Source organism: Maylandia zebra, linkage group LG23 (genome assembly GCF_041146795.1).
Source record: "Maylandia zebra isolate NMK-2024a linkage group LG23, Mzebra_GT3a, whole genome shotgun sequence".
Taxonomy (NCBI): domain Eukaryota; kingdom Metazoa; phylum Chordata; class Actinopteri; order Cichliformes; family Cichlidae; genus Maylandia; species Maylandia zebra.
In genome coordinates this window covers 41,788,493-41,809,371 of record NC_135188.1, presented here as the reverse complement: position 1 = coordinate 41,809,371, position 20,879 = coordinate 41,788,493, and the positions used below count along the sequence as shown (strand labels likewise).

General features: G+C 39.9%; 1 protein-coding gene across 1 annotated transcript; it reads right to left on the bottom strand.

The window, feature by feature from the left end:
* Nucleotides 1-12,151: 12,151 nt before the first annotated feature.
* On the bottom strand, nucleotides 12,152-17,325 carry LOC101474693 (interferon-induced protein 44-like). The gene is made up of 9 exons (XM_023152348.3): nucleotides 17,263-17,325; nucleotides 17,033-17,076; nucleotides 16,848-16,868; nucleotides 16,027-16,060; nucleotides 13,674-13,875; nucleotides 13,297-13,449; nucleotides 13,028-13,199; nucleotides 12,839-12,939; nucleotides 12,152-12,679 (listed from the first exon to the last, which is right to left on the bottom strand). Exons 2-9 carry the CDS (start codon nucleotides 17,058-17,060, stop codon nucleotides 12,506-12,508), a joined length of 885 nt encoding a protein of 294 aa, XP_023008116.3. The 5' UTR covers nucleotides 17,061-17,076; nucleotides 17,263-17,325; the 3' UTR covers nucleotides 12,152-12,505.
* Nucleotides 17,326-20,879: the final 3,554 nt, after the last annotated feature.

Here is a 20,879-nt window from a genome sequence, read left to right as displayed (position 1 = left end):
GCCTCATTTTAAAAGTACAGATGGTATCTTTCTCCCTTTTCAGTGAGTTATTAGGATATCCTGATAATAACGAATTACAGTAGTCCAGACTAGAAGCAATAAATGCATGAACTAGTTTTTCAGCGTCACCCTGAGACAGGATTTAATTTTAGATATCCTGATCAAAAATGACTCCAAGTTTTTTCACAGTGTTGCTGGAGGCCAAGGTAATGCCATCCAGAGTACTCAACTGATTATATACCATATTTCAAAGATTTTTGGGGTCAAGTACAATTACATCAATTTTCTGGGCCGGTTCTAGACAGGCATAAATGAGGGGGCAGACAGAAATGTAAAGATGGCACATGGTGGCAATGGAGGCGGGAAAGGGGTGGTGTGCTCGATAACAGTATCTCACAAAAGTGAAATTTCTCACAAAGAGATACTCGATATCAGATATATTAAAACCCAACAATAACACTTCTCAGTATTGCTCATATTAACAAAATTAAAAAGGGTTAGGCTGAGTTATAAAAAAACTCAGTTCACCAAGTCTTGAAAAAACAAACAAACAGAAAAATAGAATAAAAAAATAAAATAAAATACAGAATAAAATAAAATATCCATCTAGATCTTTAAAACCAAGAACATAAAATTTATCTTAACTGGATGACCTAATTCTCAAATAAATTTGCAAAATAAAGTAAGAATAAAATAAGACTTCTCAATATAGCCAATATTTACAGGGTTGGCAATTAAAAAAAAACACAGTTCACCATGTTTCCCTACAACTGTAAAACTATTTTGTAGAATACAACAGATTTTTGCAACTGAACAGCTCCACTGTCCTTTCTCCTCAGTCCACTCTACAACAACAGTCTCCTGTTTCCCTTTCCAAAAACTCTTACAAATTCATCCAAAGTTATTCATTATGGACTTCTTATGGATCAAGATCACCAATTCCTCTTCCTTTTATGTAACATGGTGTGACAGGTTAGGACCTGTGACAAAGTTGAGAAGGAACTCTCACATGATGCTGAAGACACACCAATCACCAGGGCTGTTACACACAAGTTATGCAACTCAGGAAAAGCTTCTTGTACTCCTGTAGGACTTTACACACAGTGGACAGGTCTGTTTCCTTTGAACATTGTTTGAGCAGCATCTGTTTTGCCACAAGAACTTCATTTTTCAGATTTACAACATCTGCTACAGTGCCAGCCATCACAGCCAGAGGGTGCAACAGGGTGGGGTCTAGAAATGTGCTAGATTTGGGTGCAAGACTAGATATGGCTCTCATCAGGTCATTATTCTTATGGTAAAATCTAGTTTCCATTTCTGAAATGGCCCCAGTCAAGGATGATGAGCAGGGATCTTTTCAGAGACTTATGGGGAGAAATGGTAAGTTCACCAGAGTCTGTATGGCCCAAAGTTCAGAGCACAATACTTTGATCCAGGTGTTTGCTCACTGTTTTCCTTCTCTTTGTTGGATGTGACTCATCCTCATCAGGAGAAGACACTCCCCAGCAGTCATCCTCACGGAAAAACCTCACGTTTCTTTAAGGTGCTGCACTAAGAGCCTCAGAAACATTGCACAGACCAACTGACTGAGAGGTCATATTTTTTCCTGACCTCTCCAGCCACTGATTGGATAATTTCATTTCGGACGTCCTTATCCAAAATTGTGTATTTTGCTTTTTTTTGGGATACCCTTAGTAATGCTTGCCAGCTCCTCATCCTTCTCTAAGGTATATTCCATCACTTTAAGAAAAATACCTTAAGCAATGTCATTATCGTTAACCCCTGCATCATATCTCAAGGGTTCTGCAGTCCCACAGAGCCCCAACTCATTTACACAGAGAAACGTTATAGCACTACCAATACTCAAGACATAGTAATGTTTTTTTTCCTCCAGGTTATAGTTTACCAACCAACACTGAATCCAAAGCAGCCCCTGTGGCCTCTCTGCTTTTATGCTCAGTCCAGATGGTTGAAGCATGCACATAGTTGTGGCTGGACACATGACTCAGCAGCCCCTTGTCTCAAGTGCTGCTTTCCAATTGTTAAAACCAGTTAAGGTAAAAACTAAATCCCTCTCATTAACAGTGCTGCCTTATTTCTGACAGGCAAAACAGAAGCATGCATCCTGCACAACAGAGTACTCCAGCCATGGTCATGTGCGGTACCAGGCAGGATTGAATGATCTTAATGTTGTACTACCAAATACACGCTTGTATTTGGTAGTACAAATGTCACAGTGTGCCGAAGCAGACTGTGTGAATAGTGGACCCAGTATGCAGACACGAAGGAACAAAACTTGAATTAGCAAAAAGCAAGCCGTTTAATGTGGCTGATGGAGAAATGCAGAGTAATGCATAAGGTAAACAAAGACAAGAAAAAACAATAACCTAAACTGGGGAAACTAAAAATAAACATGAAACTTGGCGTGGATACAAAGATACTTTGCAATTGGAGCCATGGCGCAAAAGACAAGAGAAAACCTGACCCTGAACAAAGGAGGACAGAAGACTTCAGTACACAGAAAGATAATGAGAGGACGGGGAACAGGTGGGAACACAGCTGGGACAAATTAGGGGCCTGGGCTGGCACCACCTGATCGTGCACCTAATTGTGCATGTAGGCATGTAGGAGTGGTGATTTTGATCTGCTAATTTCTTCTTTCTAGAACTGTAATTAAATCTGTTCAGTAATCAACTTATTGTATTAATAAAACGGACAAAACATTGCTAATATTAGCAATTTATGGTATTTCAAGTTCTATCTAACTCCAATGTGTTCAGCTAAATACATTCACAACAAATAATCAGATTACATACAGCTCATCATTTTGATGTTTAAGGTGTGCTTCGAAGTCACATTTATTTTATAAATTATCCTCAATGACGTCTTAGCCCTGCAATCACCTTGTGACCTGTCCATCCTGTGACAACTGGGTGAGACTCCAGTCCTCTGTGACCCTGAGTTGGATAAGCAGAAGAGGATGGATGGATGAATCAGGCTAATCTTTCATCATTCAAAGTTTACTTTCTTAGGTGATGGCAGAATGTAACAACCACAGCCTCTTAGCATGTAAAATGAAACTGAAATATAGAATGTATGAATTGTTAAAAACCCTCCTGCCAGCACATGCTTTGTCTCTGTGGGATAAGTGTGATCCCCACACAGACCAATCGGAATCGACCAATCAAAGTACTTAGCCGTCCCTTTCTTTGTCTTGGCAATTGAGAGCTATTTTCTTTTGACTTTCAGAAAGAGCCAGACTGTTACTCATGAAACTAGTAAGTTTACCCTTACGGGTCGTAACATGTAGTATTTCTCTTTGTAGCATCTCCTGTAGCTCTTTCATTTCTGAATGGAAGCTTTTTAAACCTAGGATCCAGTAATGCAGTTTCTGAGAGGACAGTGTTGAACTCCATACGCAGATATTTTCGATCCATGGTTGAACAAAGATCCGCAACCAATTCCTTTACTTTCTGCACGGTTACTGTCAGTTGGTGTTGGGCTGTCACTGGCTGAAGACCTTTGCTAAGCAGGAGCATTTTGGAGGCTGTGACATAGCTGAAGGAGAGAAAACAGCAACTTTTAAAATTAGTTTTGTTTTTTAATTATGTGGCATATTTAATTTTTCAATTTAGTTTTGTCAATCATATGTGTTGTTTCTGCAATGTATATTAGTGACCGAATAGTAGAGAAAAAAAAACTGTGCAAGGTACCTGTCTGTACTTATCTCAACGGTCACTTCCTCAAATGGTTGCAGGACGGTGCAGATGTCTTTCACCAGCTCCCATTCCTCTTGACTTAACGTATCAACAGGTGCACTGATCAGGGCCATGGTGGAGATACTGGCATCTTTTGTTTCAAGAATGCCTCAGTTCAGGTAACTCCATCTGGCGCTGTGTGGACTTTAGCCTCTTTGCAGCTACTGTGCTTCTGTGGAAAAACTCCACATTAGCCTTTACCTTGTCCACGGTTGTTTTCACCACCTTCAGGGAATCTCTTATCAACAGGTTTAATGTATGTGCCAAACATGGGTGGTGGGTCCACTTCAGAATTTTTATGGCCTTGGTGATGTTTGCAGCATTATCACTCACACATCACACCACTTTGTCCTGTACTTGCCACTCATTTTCCACTTTTAATAGCTCCTCTACCAACATTTCTGTAGTGTGTCTGTCAGTGATGTCAAAGCAGTCCAGCAGACAAAGATGTCATCTTGTAATTTTCAATAAAGTGGCAAGTGACAGACTCGAAAGAGCAGGTGGTTCAAGAGGTCCAGCAGTGAGTTGTCAGGCAAACGGATGGAGCTTTTTTTCACCCTGTCTTGCCATAATGCATGTTCTGTGCCATATACTTTTGGGATTATTGTTAGGGACCGTGTTTTCCTACTAGGTAGAGTGTATGTGGGATTTAAGGCTTTGACAAAACCTTTAAAACCTTTATCCTCCATAATGGAAAAGGGCTGGAAATCAGTGACAATCATGTTAGCCAACCCCTCATCAATACTGTGCTGTTTGGCTGAGGTCATCTGCTTTGGTATAAACTGACTTATTGTGCTTTGAGTTGCAGTAAGATGGGCTGATGCACTAGTAGCTTCTGCAGCAGTTGTTGTTGGTTTGGGACCAGACACCACAGGGTCAGTAGACGTTGAGCCAGCTTGCCCTCTATCCTCCAACTGCACTGTGGGATGGACAGTTCTGATCTGTCTGTGCAGGTTTGTGGTGGAACCTGCTCTTACTGTTATTTTCATTTTACAGTAAAAGCACTCTGCTCTGCTATTCACAATATCTTTAAACTGCAGCCAGATGCTGCTTCATTTACGGGTGTCAGTCATATTTAACCAAGTTAACCAAGCCAGACAGTTCTTTTGTAATGAAAATGTAAACACTCATTTCGCCGGTAAGTTACTGCAGTGCCAGCTGTTTAATTCACAGGACCTTATGCAGTAACTATGGTAACCACGGACACTGAGCAGCTGGATCGATGCAGGTCAGACTCTGGGAAGTATCCCTCATGTCCCTTTGAAACTAAAAAGTGGTCATTCATCAGCTGTGCAGATAGTTTTCCAGCAGGGTCCTGCTGATAAACTGCAAAACAAATGGAAACGTGTTGATGATGAAAATAGCGTGTCTGCCTCTACAGTCTTTGTGTTTCCCTGATGGGCATCAGTAATAAAATCATAGGCACAAGTTTATTTAATTTTCTCATGTTGGCTGAAAACAATTTTACATACATTTTACATCGATCTTAAAACAGGACACAGACACTGTAGTTACTGACCTCATATCCTGAGCCCATGTTTGACGTTTCTTTTTATGTCTAATCTTTGCTCTCAAATCTTTAAACAGCAGCGAGTCTGCAGCTGAGAGAATACAAACTCAAACTTTCGGAGCAGGTTTGATTGTTTCCATTATAAGCAGTGTTGGGGAGTAACGGAATACATGTACCGCCGTTACGTATTTAAAATACAAAATATGAGTAACTGTATTCCATTACAGTTACCGTTTAAAAAAAGTGGTATTCAGAATACAGTTACTTTGTTGAAATAAAGGGATTACACGCGGTCTCTTCCTGTTTCAGGAGAGGCTATCCCCTCTCTATTTTGGTAATTCCACGTCGGTGGAAACCCAAACAAAACACGCATTAAGAGGCTCAAATGCCTCTCTCAATCTCGTGTCTCATAATGACTTGAAGAAATATTTTTAAAAATTATTTAATATGAAGGAAATAGGCAGAGTGTTACAGGCATCGCCCTAAAGAATGTAGCCTTATGGGCAGAGTAGTGCTGCAGGGAGAATGGACTGCCATACCTGTTATGTGTCTGTGAGCGCCAGGGAGGAACAAAAAGGAGAGTCGAAAAGTATGAGCTGTCACCGAGCAGAAACGGGAGCTGGAAGCATGTAAATAATAACCACTGCAGCTAAAAAGAGTGCCTGACGAGCCCAGTTGTAAGTAAGCTATTAAGATTCGGCATTTTTCGTGTTTTCCTCCGAAACAATAAGTTCCATTGGAGCAGCTTTTCAACGCCTCTGTCTGTCTCTCGCTAGCAAAGTTGACCCAGACAACAAAGTAAAGCTAGTTTTCGGCTACGAGCCCAACATATTAGCCAGAGGTCTCTTTACTACGGTTCGGAGCCGCGGACCTGTTTTAAACCTTGAGGCGACTTTTGTTGTGATTTGGCGCTATATAAATAAAATTGAATTGAATTGAATACGTGCGGAATTGACTATGTGCACGTTAGCATATGCTACTTCCGGTGCGGAAACTCCTGTGGGGAGCTTTGTTTCCGGTGTCCTATTTGCGCCTGGTTTACGGTCCAAAACAAGTTAAACAAATGAATGAATCAAGCGGCGATTTACATTTCTATAGATGTCTTGGGCATTTACCCAATATAGCTGTAAATGATGTTCATCGACTTGTCGATATTTTTCCCTGCGCCTCAGAGCAAAAGAGAAAAGGGATTCAAATGTTATATTTCTCAGCTGTCCCTCGTTTATCGCGGGTGTTATGTTCTAAAAATAACCAGCGATAGGTGAAATCAAGTAGCCAATTTTATTTTTTGACGGTGCAAAACGTTTGGTGGACATCGTGGACATCCAGTACTGCACTTCAGAGTCACACTTCTAGCGATCGATGCAGTGATTCTGTACTGTACAGGAGAGACGTCACGGAGGAGATCGTCTACAGCGATCAGGACACAGGACACAATGTGACGTAAAAAAAAAAACGTGCAAACTTGCACTAAAAAATTCTGTGAAACAGCGAGGTGAAAGGTGAACCGCGTTATTAGCAAGGGACCACTGTAATTTTGAAGGTAAGTCACAACATACCCTTCTAAATACTAATGTATAGAAACCCTTACCAGCAATCATTCATTTTTTGTGTGGCTTTTTTCACAATTTGTTAACATGCTGTGTAGGTGTGTACTTGACTAGCTGATCTCAACATAATGGGGGAAACATCTGGTTTGACTATTGTTCACCTGTAGTTTGAGTGCTGAACATTTACCTGTTTAAATCATGAGACCAGTCACTATACAGAGATGTGCTTCTGAATGTGGACGATGTGTCTTCTGCATGCAGTAATGCAGTTCTGCTTGTGTTGAGTGATGTAAACAACTGATCGATCTAAACTCTTTAAACGTCAAAATTGATCATTCGATTTTTTATGACACAACAGCGGGGGTGTTCCCGCTTTACTTTGCTTCCAGTAAAGCAACAGGAAATGTACAACCCTACATCCGGTCTCAAACCAGGAAGTTAGCATTTTCTCGTGCACAGGATCAATAGTTTTCAATACGAGATCACTGCAAAAAGTGCAGCCTTACCTAATGTCCTCCTTACTGTTACTCATTTTATATTAAGATTTAAATATCTAGTTGGTATTGGTATGGCGAGTAACCTTCAGTAATACTAATAAATCACACGGTAATAGTACATTCATATAGTTGTAAAAAAGCATGATAATATGTTAAGTAATCCAAGGTATTCAGAATACGTTACTCTCATTGAGTAACGTAATGGAATACGTTACACAATACATTTTGGGGCATGTATTCTGTAATCTGTAGTGGAATACATTTTAAAAGTAATCTTCCCAACACTGATTATAAGTCAGCTGGAAGTGCCATGTTTTCACTCAGCCTTTTATTTACCGCATGTTTTGTGTGTTTAAAACTTGGGAATGTGTTTAAAATGAGCAGCATGGAGCCTGCTGTACTAAAATCACTGATTGAAGGGCAAACAGTGCGTAGCATTGTCACAGATGCGTGTATTAATTTGGTGATTTATTAAATGTGGCCAATAGATGTTCTGTTTGATTCTAATCTGCTGCTGAGTTTTTTACGCTGATGGAAGTGCAGATAACTCAGAACAGACATCATGAACACCGGTTCAACCAATCACTTTCATTCCACTTTAGAGTAGGAACATACACCTTATGATTTATGACAAAAAAAAGTTTACTTTTTTGACAAAAAGTTCACTTTTTTGACCAAACATTCCACCTTTTTAGTTTTTGGGGGGACTGTGTATGTGTGTGTGTCTGTCTGTGTGTGTCTGTCTGTGTCTGCGTGCATGTGAAAATGGGTCAAGCCAAAATAAAATTCTTAGTTGAACTGTTGCTTTTGTAACAGTGAAAATGGGGAGATTTGGAGGCTGCTTGCCCCGATGGACAGCTTTATTACATTGTATTTGCTTTTGTTTAGGCCAGAAAAAGGAAATCAGAATCAAAATTGGCCTTACAAACGAGAAAAGTAAAAATGTGTCACGGTTTGGCATGGCACTGAGTCACAGGGTCGTGTCTCAGTGCTCTCCGCTCCCGTGTCTCAGCACTCCTTGTGCTGGCTGCTGTCTGGCGCTCCACACTTCTCATGGGGACACAATAGACGCAGCCGTCAGGACACATATAACCGCGGGCATACACACACTAACTCAGTTCAACTGGATGACTAACGTGGAGTCTCATGGAAGGATCCCGCGTCAGTGGGAGCTCCAAGACTCTCCTAAGTAGCTCCCCCGACGAGGCCTGATCAGCAGCAGGTGCGTGGCTTCGGGTGTGGCCAGTCCGCCAGCAGGGCCACACCCACCAGGCCTGAAGGCGCCCGCAGAAACACATATACACACACGCAAACAGGGAGAAGGACAGAAACACCAAATATACATACAATAATAATATAATCCATAACTGCTCAGGGATCCTGGGTTGCTCAGACCCAGGATCCCTGACTGTCAGAGATTTACAGTTAACAAACAGTCAGGTGAGTAAACAACACTGAGACACTTCGTTTATTTTTATAGGTTACATCGTCAATATGCAAATATAATCACATTTCCTGTTACGCAGGTCCTGATGCTGTCTGTGTGTAAGCTGTGTGTGTGTGTGTCACAAAGTATGTGTGTTGCAAGTCAATTTCTAAGAATAATATACTGCGAGTCAACTTCTGCAGATGTGTATTTCTGTACTGATCTCTTGCGTTAAATGTCACAGGGTCACAGGGTCAGCTTCCTGTTTCAACAGAAAACTGTGTCTGGTGAAATATGTGTAACATAACTTTTGAAGCATAAACAAATAAAACAATAAAAACTCCCTAACACTGACAAAATGCGTCTTCACACATTGGGCTGTGCAGATAAATTGACATTCGCTCTGACCCCATGTTGGGTTTGTGGATTTGACACTTAAAGGTTTTGAAAGTGGGATTACATGCTTCTGGTGAGCATAAGATTTCTGATAAGAGCTTGCCATCTCAGTTATAAATGAAATTCAAAAGTTTTTTCAAAGTCTGGCAAATGTATAATTTGACTTCTAAAGTACACACAACAAGGCCAAGAAGACAAAGGGATAGTTTACTACATCCTATAAAAACACAGTCCTTAATCTTTGATCTTCCAACTGTATCTTTCTGTTCTGGCTTTAGAGTCTTTTTTTATTGAGTCATACTTTCGGAATCATCCTGCTGTGGTGCTGGGAGACATACAGCATTATACAAGCAGTATGTTTTGGCTGTATCATTAGATCTAAGAAACAAACCTGTTATTAATTATTAAAAAAAGAGTTAACTGAAGTGCAACTTTAATTTATTATTACTGCACGAACTGACCAGGAATTACATTCAGCTTTATAGAGGAAGGGGCTGTGTGCTAAAATGCTAAAATTCTCTGAGCGTATTTGCTGTATATAACCACCATTTGTAGATCAGTAGTAATTACTCACATAGGTTTTTTACTCATTTTAAATTTGTGCAGTATTTATTTATTTATTTTTGTATTTTTCTAATATATCTCGGATTCAATTTTTCTTGCTGACCCTTGTGTTGCTGTAACATGTGAATTTCCCCAGAGTGGGACTAATAAAGTCTGTGTCTATGCCAAACCTAAAGTTTAAACCCCTTTTATAATTTACCTAGCAGCATTTCTGATTTGCAGTTAAGATTGTGACATGTGTATGTGATATGTTTTCACCATTTGCAAGCCAGAAGAGTGACCGCTCTTGAAGCCTGGTTGTTGCACAATACTAGTACTACTACTGCTACTGCAACTGCTACTGCACAAGTGCCTCAGAGGGCCATATGCCAGCAAGGGTTAGAGGTCAGACACAATGCCGCTTTGTAAAAGATTCTAACATCCAGGTGCTACGTGGTGTTGCGGCTGATAAAGAGCCATAAACTAACCCATTGTTTAGAAGTGATTACCAGTTTGCTGCGGTTTTTAGAGACACAGAGTGAGAGAAATCATGTTCTACATTACTTTTTTAAAAACAAAAGGGATTTTCAGAGCTGTTGATATATGAAGTGGTCTTCATAGAAACATGGATCAACCCTGTTTTCGGCATTGAGTGTTAAATTATGACAGTTTTAATAAAGCCTGCAGGTTCCTGCATTTATACTGGAGAGCAAAGAAAAGTTAGATGATGTTTGTACTATTGAAAATCACTTTATCCATAAAAACCACATAGACAGACATGAAAAAGAATGTGTTTGTAAAACTAGTGGTAACGTCCAAGAACTATAAGACTATGTTTCTGCTATTAGAACAGTTTGTGTTGTTAATCCTGAATGATTCTTGGTCATGACATTTGCATCATCAGAGAAAGTTCATTTTACTCCACACACATTTGGAAAATCACATAGTTTGACCATCAAATCCCAGAATAATTAATATTTGACACTGATGCAGCAACATCACTGTGCTTTCATTTGAAAATATAAAATGTTGAAGTTTAAAGTGTAAAGCATAAAAACAAAACAGCTTAAGTTGTTAAAGTTGGAGATTATGTATCGGAATTTCAGGAGCAGGACCACACCTCCTAACACGCTCCTTCCGGTTGTCATCTATATTGGTTCCCCCAGTTCTGCAAGCTGTTCATTCTCGTTTACGTGCCCCACCCTCCCTCCCTCCTTGTTCTCAATTCTAGTACATGGGGATCTGCCAGGCCCGGGAACCGTCAACAGTCCTTCCCCAAATCATAGCTCAATTCATGTCCAATCATTCATCTTTACCTACTAAAAAGCTGTCAAACATAAAATGAGGATGTGAGCCCAGCTAGTGAAATGAAATTTGTGAATATCTAGCATTAGCGTTTTCCGTGGGAAAAATGTTTCGTCACTCATCCAAGTGATTTCTTCAGTCTCAGCTGACTGCAGGTTTCCCCAATCTTATGAACATTACATTTGCATAATGACTGAAACCAGCCCACTGAAGGAACAATGGGCTGGGAGGTTGTTTCTCCTACGGAAAACGCTACGCCCAGATGAACAGAATCGACTTTTGGAGATTTACTCACCTGGATGACTGAGAATGCATCAAGAAGACATTACAATAGCTGCACATTACTCTAAAATCACTTTTATGAGAGTGACTTTTAGATAACAACCTGATTTAAAACAGAATCTAGCATAAACATTCTTTCCCTTGGAAATAACTCTAAGATATTAAGAGAATATAGCAAATGAGATCACAGGATGGCCAAAAATGTACTTTCAAATGAGATCTTCTTGTTTCATTGGAACAGCAAAGCACCATAAGAAAGAATAAGTAGCCCACACCTATGTATGAACAAGTATCACTGCTATGGAGTTTTCATGTTTTGCATGCAGACTCGGGGCTCCAAGTCTCCTCTTGGCATTTTCTTATTTAAACACTGATGACTTATAACCTCAAAGTTTAGCAGCACAACACAGTGTTTCCTTTTCCATCAGACATTTCTTTCAGTCTTTATTTCCTCAAATCAAAGGGCTTGTGTTTTGATATTTTTGCTACTGAAAGGCATACAAGTAATCTAAGAAAAGCATGAGTCAGAAACTTTACGTCCTGCAGAAGTGGCAAAGAAGGATGTGCCGCTACACCGGAGACTGAATGGAAATAACTAAACAAAAAGCTGAGAAGGTAAACTTACGAGTTTCATGAATAGTAGTCCGACTCTAACTAGAAGCCAAATAATCTGCAACATCTGATTAAGCTCTCAAATGCATAGCCAAGGGGGGGACGACTAAGGACATATACAAGTCCTAATTTGGACTTGTATAATTACCTGGATGCTCGTATGGGTTGATAACCTAAGTCATTAAATATCTATCCATCCTCTTCCGCTTCTAAACTCTCATTACAGTTTAGAAAACAAGAAATCACTGATTCACAGAGGACAGTCTCACATCGAGGGTTGAACTGATTTATTTGAGTTACACAGCAGGCAACAGGTTACAAGCATATATGTGTCATTCTTTATGCCATTACCATTTTGAATATACAGTAAATAAAAAGTACATATTGATTTTCTGTGAAGGTTATTTGGATTTAATTTACGAAAGAAAAAAAGTGAAATAAAATAAGAACAAGACAAAAATCAGTACAATAAAGTTTCTGATGAAATTCACTTTTTGTGTGACTGTGATTGTAATATCAGCAAAGAAAAATAACCTGAAGAGTAACTGAGCATTTTCATTTTCTATCCCCCTCAAACATCTGTTACAGGCCAGGATTATTCAACCCAACAATATACAACCATTCATTCAATCATTTATATCCTGGTCATTCAGGTAGTCCTCTCCATAGTCAATGATCTTTTTCAGTGCACACAGTATCAGTGAATCTATGTTGTCATTCGTGTCAGTTTCTTTGTGGTAGTTCTTCACGAGGAAGATGCAGTTCAGTAGAATACCCAGGTTCCTGTTTAGTGTTTGCATCTAAGTTTAAAAAATATTGCATTTAAAAACTGAAACTGTATTGTTGCACTAGTGACATGATTATAAATTATTTATTGAATTATTTGTACTGATTCCAGCTGAGGTTTCTGTTCAAATATACTGAAATGTACAGCATGAAAGTTACTTCCTGGAACATACCTGGTCATTCAAGTACTTGCTCTTGTAGGTGTTCTTTATGTTTTTTTTGACTTCGGGACAGGCTTCATCAATTTTGGTCATGATGGCTATTTGTGGGATCCCTGCCAATACAGAAAGCAATGCAATCACTTTATCTCATGTTTTTCTAGTATTTGAAATCGTGACATCATGTAGAACATCTGCTCTCACCTTTGTCACGAGCATGTAGTCTGACTTCTTTCATCTTCCTCCAAGTTTCATCACTGATCATGCTCACTGTGTCAGCTGGAATAACAAAAGCCAGAATTTGGACTTTGTCATCTAAAGTAGGAGAACTGTTGTAGTAAGGATCCGATTCACGCAAGAGAGCTGTGGGTTTGAACTGGGGAAAAAAAACCCAAAGTCACTTAAACCTTTTTGCACGATACAGTTTCTGTATCACAGACTGTGTACAAGCATCTGGATGAAAAACATCATACCGTGTAACCTTCTTTGACATGTCCACTAATGGCAAGTTTGATGTCTTCCACATGTATTCCTTTCTCAGCGCCCCTCTCAAGCCCCATGGTGTCAGTGAAGACAAAAGAGTAAAAAGTTTCTGGATTTCCTTTCTGAATTTTAAATGTCCTGTACTGTAAATAAAAAATGTGGTGTTGTTATATTAGTGCCAAATACTAAAGATCCTAAACAGTTTTCAAAATAATTGACACACTAGTTGTGCTGACTATTTTTCACTCTTTTTATAGTTTAATGCTCATAAAGCAGCTACCACTGCAGTGCGCTCCTGTAGTCATAGAAAACCTCAAAGGAAATGAGTGTGCAACTATGATAAGGATAGATACATCCTCATACATACTGCATTAGTGAAACTATCACCAGAGGTTGCATCTGCCAATGCTCGAGTTGCGATTTTGCCTCTTAAAGTACTGTCCACAGAGTTGATGAAGCTGGACTTTCCAGCACCTGGTGGTCCATGAAGCATAATTCTGAGATGCTGGACATCTTTGTGAGGCTTGTAATCTCTGACAAGCTGCAGGTCTCGCTCTCTTTCACTGTTTCTAAAGAAAATTACAATAGGATTTAGTGTGCACTTACAGTTTACACAACAGTGTTATGAACAAACACAAAATAACAACAAACAAGCAAAACACTTGAGGGGTGTACTACTGAGACAGGCTGACATCTGTTTTCTACTACCTGCAATGTCAGAAGCCTGAAATAACCAAATAAGCATTTCTGTGTCACCATGTGAAACTACACTGAACAAAAATATAAACGCAACACTTTTGTTTTTGCTCCCATTCCCCATGGGATGGACGTAGAGACCTAAAATTCATTCCAGATACACAATATAACCATCCCTCCCAAACAGTGGTCACAAATCAGTCCAAATGTGTGGTAGTGGGCACATCTGCCATATTGAGATAATCCATCCCACCTCACAGGTGTGCCACATCAGGATGCTGATCTGACATCATGAGTAGTGCACAGGTGTACCTCAGACTGCCCACAACAAAAGGCCACCCTGGAATGTGCAGTTTTTTGCGCTATTGGGGGTCTGGGGACCCAGAACCGGTCAGTATCTGGTGTGACCACCATTTGCCTCATGCAGTGCAACACATCGTCGCATGGAGTCTATCAGATTGTCAATTGTGGCCTGTGGAATGTTGGTCCACTCCACTTCAATGGCTGTGCGAGGTTGTTGGATATTCGTGGGAACTGGTACACGCTGTCGTATACGCCGGTCAGGCACATCCCGAACATGCTCAATGGGTGACATGTCCAGTGAGTATGCTGGCCATGCAAGAACTGGGACATTCTCAGCTGCCATCTGCCCTGAACAATGTGAACCATGATTCATCCGTGAAGCGCACACCTCTCCAACGTGCCAGACGCCATCGAATGTGAGCATTTGCCCACACAAGTCTGTTACGGCGACGAGCTGGAGTCAGGTCAAGACCCCGATGAGGACGACGGGCATGCAGTTGAGCGTCCCTGAGACGGTTTCTGACAGTTTGTGCAGAAATTGTTTGGTTGTGCAAACCAATTGTTCCTGCAGCTGTCTGGGTGGCTGGTCTCAGACGATCTTGGAGGTGAACCTGCTGGATGTGGAGGTCCTGGGCTGGTGTGGTTACACGAGGTCTGCGGTTGTGAGGCCGGTTGGATGTGCTGCCATATTCTCTGAAACGCCTGTGGAGACGGCTTATGGTTGAGAAATGAACATTCAATGCACGGGCGACAGATCTGGTTGACATTCCTGCTGTCAGCATGCCAATTGCACGCGTCCTCATTGCTTGTGGCATCTGTGGCATTTTGCTGTGAGACAAAACTGCACATTCCAGGGTGGCCTTTTGTTGTGGGCAGTCTGAGGTACACCTGTGCACTACTCATGATGTCAGATCAGCATCCTGATGTGGCACACCTGTGAGGTGGGATGGATTATCTCAATATGGCAGATGTGCCCACTACCACACATTTGGACTGATTTGTGACCACTGTTTGGGAGGGATGGTTATATTGTGTATCTGGAATGAATTTTAGGTCTCTACGTCCATCCCATGGGGAATGGGAGCAAAAACAAAAGTGTTGCGTTTATATTTTTGTTCAGTGTATGTGAATTCCACATTGTGACTCAGAGGTTTGTGCTGCTGTAACAATTTGAATGTATACAATTTATTCAGCAGAGAATCACTTCAGAATCAAAATGTAAATGTGAGATCCACAGATGGGTTTAAAGTAAAATTGAATGGACATTAAACATAAGTTAACAAAATGATCAAACAAGTCAAAAGACTTTGATTTTCCATCCATCCATCTTCATCCACTTTATCCGAGGCCGGGTCGCGGGGGCAGCAGCCTAAGCAAAGAGGCCCAGACCTCCCTCTCCCCAGCCACCTCCTCCAGCTTATCCGGGGGAACACCAAGGCGTTCCCAGGCCAGCCGAGAGATATAATCTCTCCAGCGTGTCCTGGGTCTGCCCCGGGGCCTCCTCCCGGTGGGACATGCCTGGAACACCTCACCCAGGAGGCGCCCAGGGGGCATCCTTGTCAGATGCCCGAACCACCTCAGCTGGCTCCTTTCGATGTGGAGCAGCACTTTGATTTTGTGATATAAAATTGTGACTCTAGGATTAACACAGAGTTGGTGAAAAGGGTTATTTTTATTAATTCTAGTACACCTCTCTAATTAACCACACTTTTAACACTCACCCCCATGGTATGATCCTCTCTTCTGCCTTTAACACTATAAAGTAAAAATGTAAATTCTATGAGTCACATTGGAAGCATAACATTTTAAATTAATTACACATTATGTATTAAGGCTGTTACACACTGAACGCGTTGTGTTTTTGAGGACAATTCCTCCTCAATAAACGCACTGTGAAAACTAAAATTGAAGCCGACGTCAAACTATGACGAGCTGAGAAAAGTAAGAAACTAAGAAAACAGCAGCAGGGAGAATTTAACGGTTGGATCCATGAGCTGAAGCTGTGTGTTTGTACAGTTCAGGATGTCAGTGGGACAGTTTGAGGCGAGGCAGGAAATTATTTTACTGAGCCGCATTGTGTAGCTGTGTTTTTGAGGTAATTAGTATTACGTGACTATTTCCATTTGATTGTGTATTCAGTAGGCGTGCCGTGTGAGTTTAGAGGGCACTCGTTGTCTGACGCAGTTATTATATGTTATTCAGGTCATTTTATTCAGATCCAAAAAATCTGACAAATCGATCTTGAATTGCAAAAATAAATAAATAAATAATTTCATCAATTCTGCTTTTTACTCATGGATTTCAGTAACGTTGCTCTGCCTGTAACCAATCGTGCCTCGCCCAAAGTTCCAGTCCAGGAATTTTGTTTACATTTCCTGGAATTGTTCAGCTCAAACGGTCAGTGTGAACAGCTGCAAAAAGAACAGATGAGTCTGAACAATATTTTTAAGATAGGAAATATTTTCACAGATTTTACACGTCCGGTGTGTAAAAGCCTCAAGTTTTGTCTTCGAGATTTTGTATCATATTTTAAATATCTTACGAGGAGGTGGTGAGCGATTTCCTGCAATTGAAATATGACAAAGTAAAAACATGTTAGCAACACTTTTCCATATTCAGTTCAGTTCTATTAGATTTTAAGTTAAATTAAATGTTTTTTTGACTTTTAAATCAAAGGACGTTATGAACAATGAACAACAATGAATATAATATGAAAAAAAAGCTTACCTGACAAGATATTTATAATTTTTTCCATTTTTTTTTGTCATCAACTAATTGTGAATTAAACAAACAGAAAAGATAGTAAATTAAAAAATAGTAAATTCGTTAAATTCTTCAAGAAACTAAATTCTTTTAACTTAATCTGAACCAAATGGCAGAGATGACTCAGTCCGGTCAATTTAATAATTTAATAACTGGATTTCTTGCATTGGATTATTAACACAAAGTTACCGTACCTGAATGTCCAACTGTGCTGTGAAGTTGTCGTCCCTTGGTTTATTGTTCACACTGGTGTAGATGACGTGTGACTTTGGATTTATAAATGTCCTTTCACTTTCTTTTTGGGTCATGTGACTTCTATTATTCTCTCTATCTGATGGCAGTCTAATGTAGTTGTAGCTGCATAGCTTCTTAATTTGCATGTGTCACTAACATCTATTTCTTAAAATCTAAAACTTGCTTCCGTCATAATCCCAGGATTTTTACCCAGCGTTTTCAGTTTTAGCCTTTGTTGCAGTTTTCAGTTTGAATATTACCTTTTATCATCTGCTCCAGATATATTTTCATTCTGATTTAGTATTTATCGTTTTCTTTGTTAGTTATTCTCAAGTTTTTCCTTTTCGTCTACTGGATGTTCCTGATGTTTTTGAGAATCTATTGTGTTTGAGTTTGGCTTTTTGTATATTAGGTTTGTTTAGTTTCCTTTAGAATTGATTATATCATCTGTAGTTTCTCTTTATAATGCAGTTTATCTACTTGGTTTTTATTTTTCCAACTTACCTTCTTTTATGATTCTTTTCTGTTTCCTATTTGTGTCCCTGTATCTGTCTTGTCTCTTTGTGCCCTGGGGCCCGTTCTTCGTACCTCGCTAAGTAAGTTAGCTGGATTAGATTGTTGACGATTTCGCGTGATCTTGGATCGTTCGGTTCCCCGAAGCTCATCCGGGACTTGCTGCCATAGCAACAGAGCCGTAAGCGTAAACCTGCTCGGGAGCAGGTTCACTTTATGTAAACAGGATTAGATCGCGGCCACGCAGGTATGTCCGCTTCATTTATACGAAAGCAACAGCGATATTCCACCACTGTTTCACCATAAATAAATATTATCAATGTAACTAAAGATAATGCAGCACTTGATCCTTTTATTGATGTCACACAGATACATACAGGTTATTTCCTAAAAAAGGGAAATGTACTATTAACATTCTATTACATGTATGTGATTATTACAGATGTAATTCATATTTCAGAGTAGTAATTGCAAATTACTTTGTGTAATCAAGATGAGAGACCACGGCTATAAAAGCGAAGGTGGATTTGGGAAGCCTGTCGCAGCCATGTCCTGTCCGTATACGCGAGCAGCCCATTGCGGAAGGTGCAAGATTGATAAGGAGAGTTTTCAGAATTCAGCGTATATTGCGGGATAGACAGGATCCTTTAGCTCAGCGCGACAGTGTGCTCATAGAGAGATATCGATATTCCCGTGAGGGCATTATTTACTTAACCAACTTGTTGACGAGGGGGTGCAGGACCACCACCTGTCTTTTTTTTTTTGCTCTGCCCTTTTCTTGGTTGCTGTTATGAACAAACAAACAGATTATTTCAGGGTCTCTTTCCTAGAGACGAAAAGCAATATAAGTGATAAATATTACCATTCTGTAGCATATTCTTATATTCCACTTTTACTTGTTCCCATGTTCTAGTGGGTCCTGTTGTGGCTCTAATGTGTAAGGGGATATAATATAACATAATATAATGTAATATAATATTGGATAATATAGTGTAATACAATAAATTTACCCTACCGCCTACTGGTGTTGGCCAGAGGGGCCGATGGCGCAATATGGCAGCCTGGCTTCTGTCAGTCTGCCCCAGGGCAGCTGTGGCTACAACCGTAGCTGCCTCCACCAGTGTGTGAATGTGAGAGTGATTGAATAGTGGCATTGTAAAGCGCTTTGGGTGCCTTGAAAAGCGCTATATCAATCCACTCCATTATTATTGTTATTATTAAAATACTTACGAGTTTAATTTGTCAGCAACTTTCTGCCAGCCCTCTCTCCTTGCTTTTGCAGCCTTTGCAGTGTTCCCTTGCGTTCTGATTAAACTCTGAAACTCCTGAAATCCCTCACTCAAGAGTTCTTGCTCTGCTGCCGAAAAATACCGAGCGCGCTCCTTCGACATTTTCGCCGACCAATCAGAGGGTTGCCGATCAATGTTTCTACTATCGATGCGTAGCCCCTTTTACGACACCCAGTGATCTCACATTACTTCATCCAGCTGTACTAATCGTCAACAGCAGGTGTGTTCGGAGAACCGGATTAGCGAGCTCACGGTTAGCGCGATGATTTGGTCTTGGATGTGTCATTTGATCTTGGATGTAGTAAGCGACGTACGAAGAACGGGCCCCAGGTTGTCTGTTTCCCTATTTATTTGTCTCCCATTCAGTCATTTCCCCCTTCCTGTTGACTGTATGTGTGTTTGTGTTACTTCCTGCTTTACTTTGATAGTCCAAGTGCTTGATATTGAATTTTACTCCCCTCATCTAGTTAATCCTGATTTGTTCCTTGGTGTTTCGGTTTCATCTGCATTTATCGCCCTCCCCTGTCTAGTACTCCTGTTCTCCTCTATGTAGGTTAACCCCATTGTCTTGTTATTCATTCTGCAGTTATTTTCTCCATCTTCCACTGTCCTTTGTCATGTCCTATCGTCATAATTTTACGTTACTTGTTTCCAATTTTTTGCACTCCGCAATTTTCCCTAGAACAAAAACTTGGGAACACAGAGCAAGGAGTGCAAAACTATTCCTGGCTCCAGTGTTCCTCTGATTTTGCATCTGTGTTTTGATGAAACATTCAAGCTGTTAAGTTCATCTCCGGTTTCTCAAGTTCTGCAACCATTTCTGTACACAGGACTAAATGATAAACATTCAACTGTACTCCATATGGTATATAATGTATGTGAAAAGTAAAAAACATCATGTTGGCAAGTTTGTGTTAATAGGAATGAACAAAAAAAGTTATTGATTGAAATAAAATGAACTGATCTTCAAAACTGGAAAGGAACATTGTGATAAGGAATATTAATAAACTTTTTAGCAGAATGATATAATGAAATTAGCATAATTGTTTTTTATTTTCTAAAGAATATTGCAGCGGTTTGAGATGACAATTTTTAAGCTTGTAGTGTGAGTCACAAAAAAGAGAAATTCATTGAGAATTTCATATCATTATGATATCTGTTATCATATGTGATATCAGATATGATTGTTTTGTAATTTTTTGTTTATTAAGTTATCACATTCCTTTCAAATTATTCAATTTGAGCAGAGTTGTGCTTTAATTTCTCAAGAGTATGGCAGCAGTTTGACATTAAACAGATGAACATCTGCACAAATGTTTAGTAGGTGAGGAAGAAGAAGAAACACTTAGATTTTCATGAGAACACAAAGATTTTCACTGAATTTTTGATATGTCATCACATTCTATTGAACCTGTTTCATTTGAGCATAAAGGTCATTTAAGTTCTCTGGAATCATGCAGTCGTTTGAGATAAAACTGCACAGATATAGTGTGGAGCACCTGGGACCCTGTTCTTGACACATATGTAGCAGGGTCTAGCAGTCTGGCATGCCAGGCTTCTCATTGCCTCTTGTAAATGCTGTTAAACAATGTTCTATTTAGAGCTCATGATGTGGATGACTGATTTATCATGGATTGTGTAATTTCATGAATATGTAATTTCATGTTAAAAATGTCTTCATTTAAAATGTATATGTGTAATGTGTAAGGGCTAATGTCTCATGAGAACACCCTTAGCGAGATTATACAAGAGAGAGTACAATGAGAGAGTATATT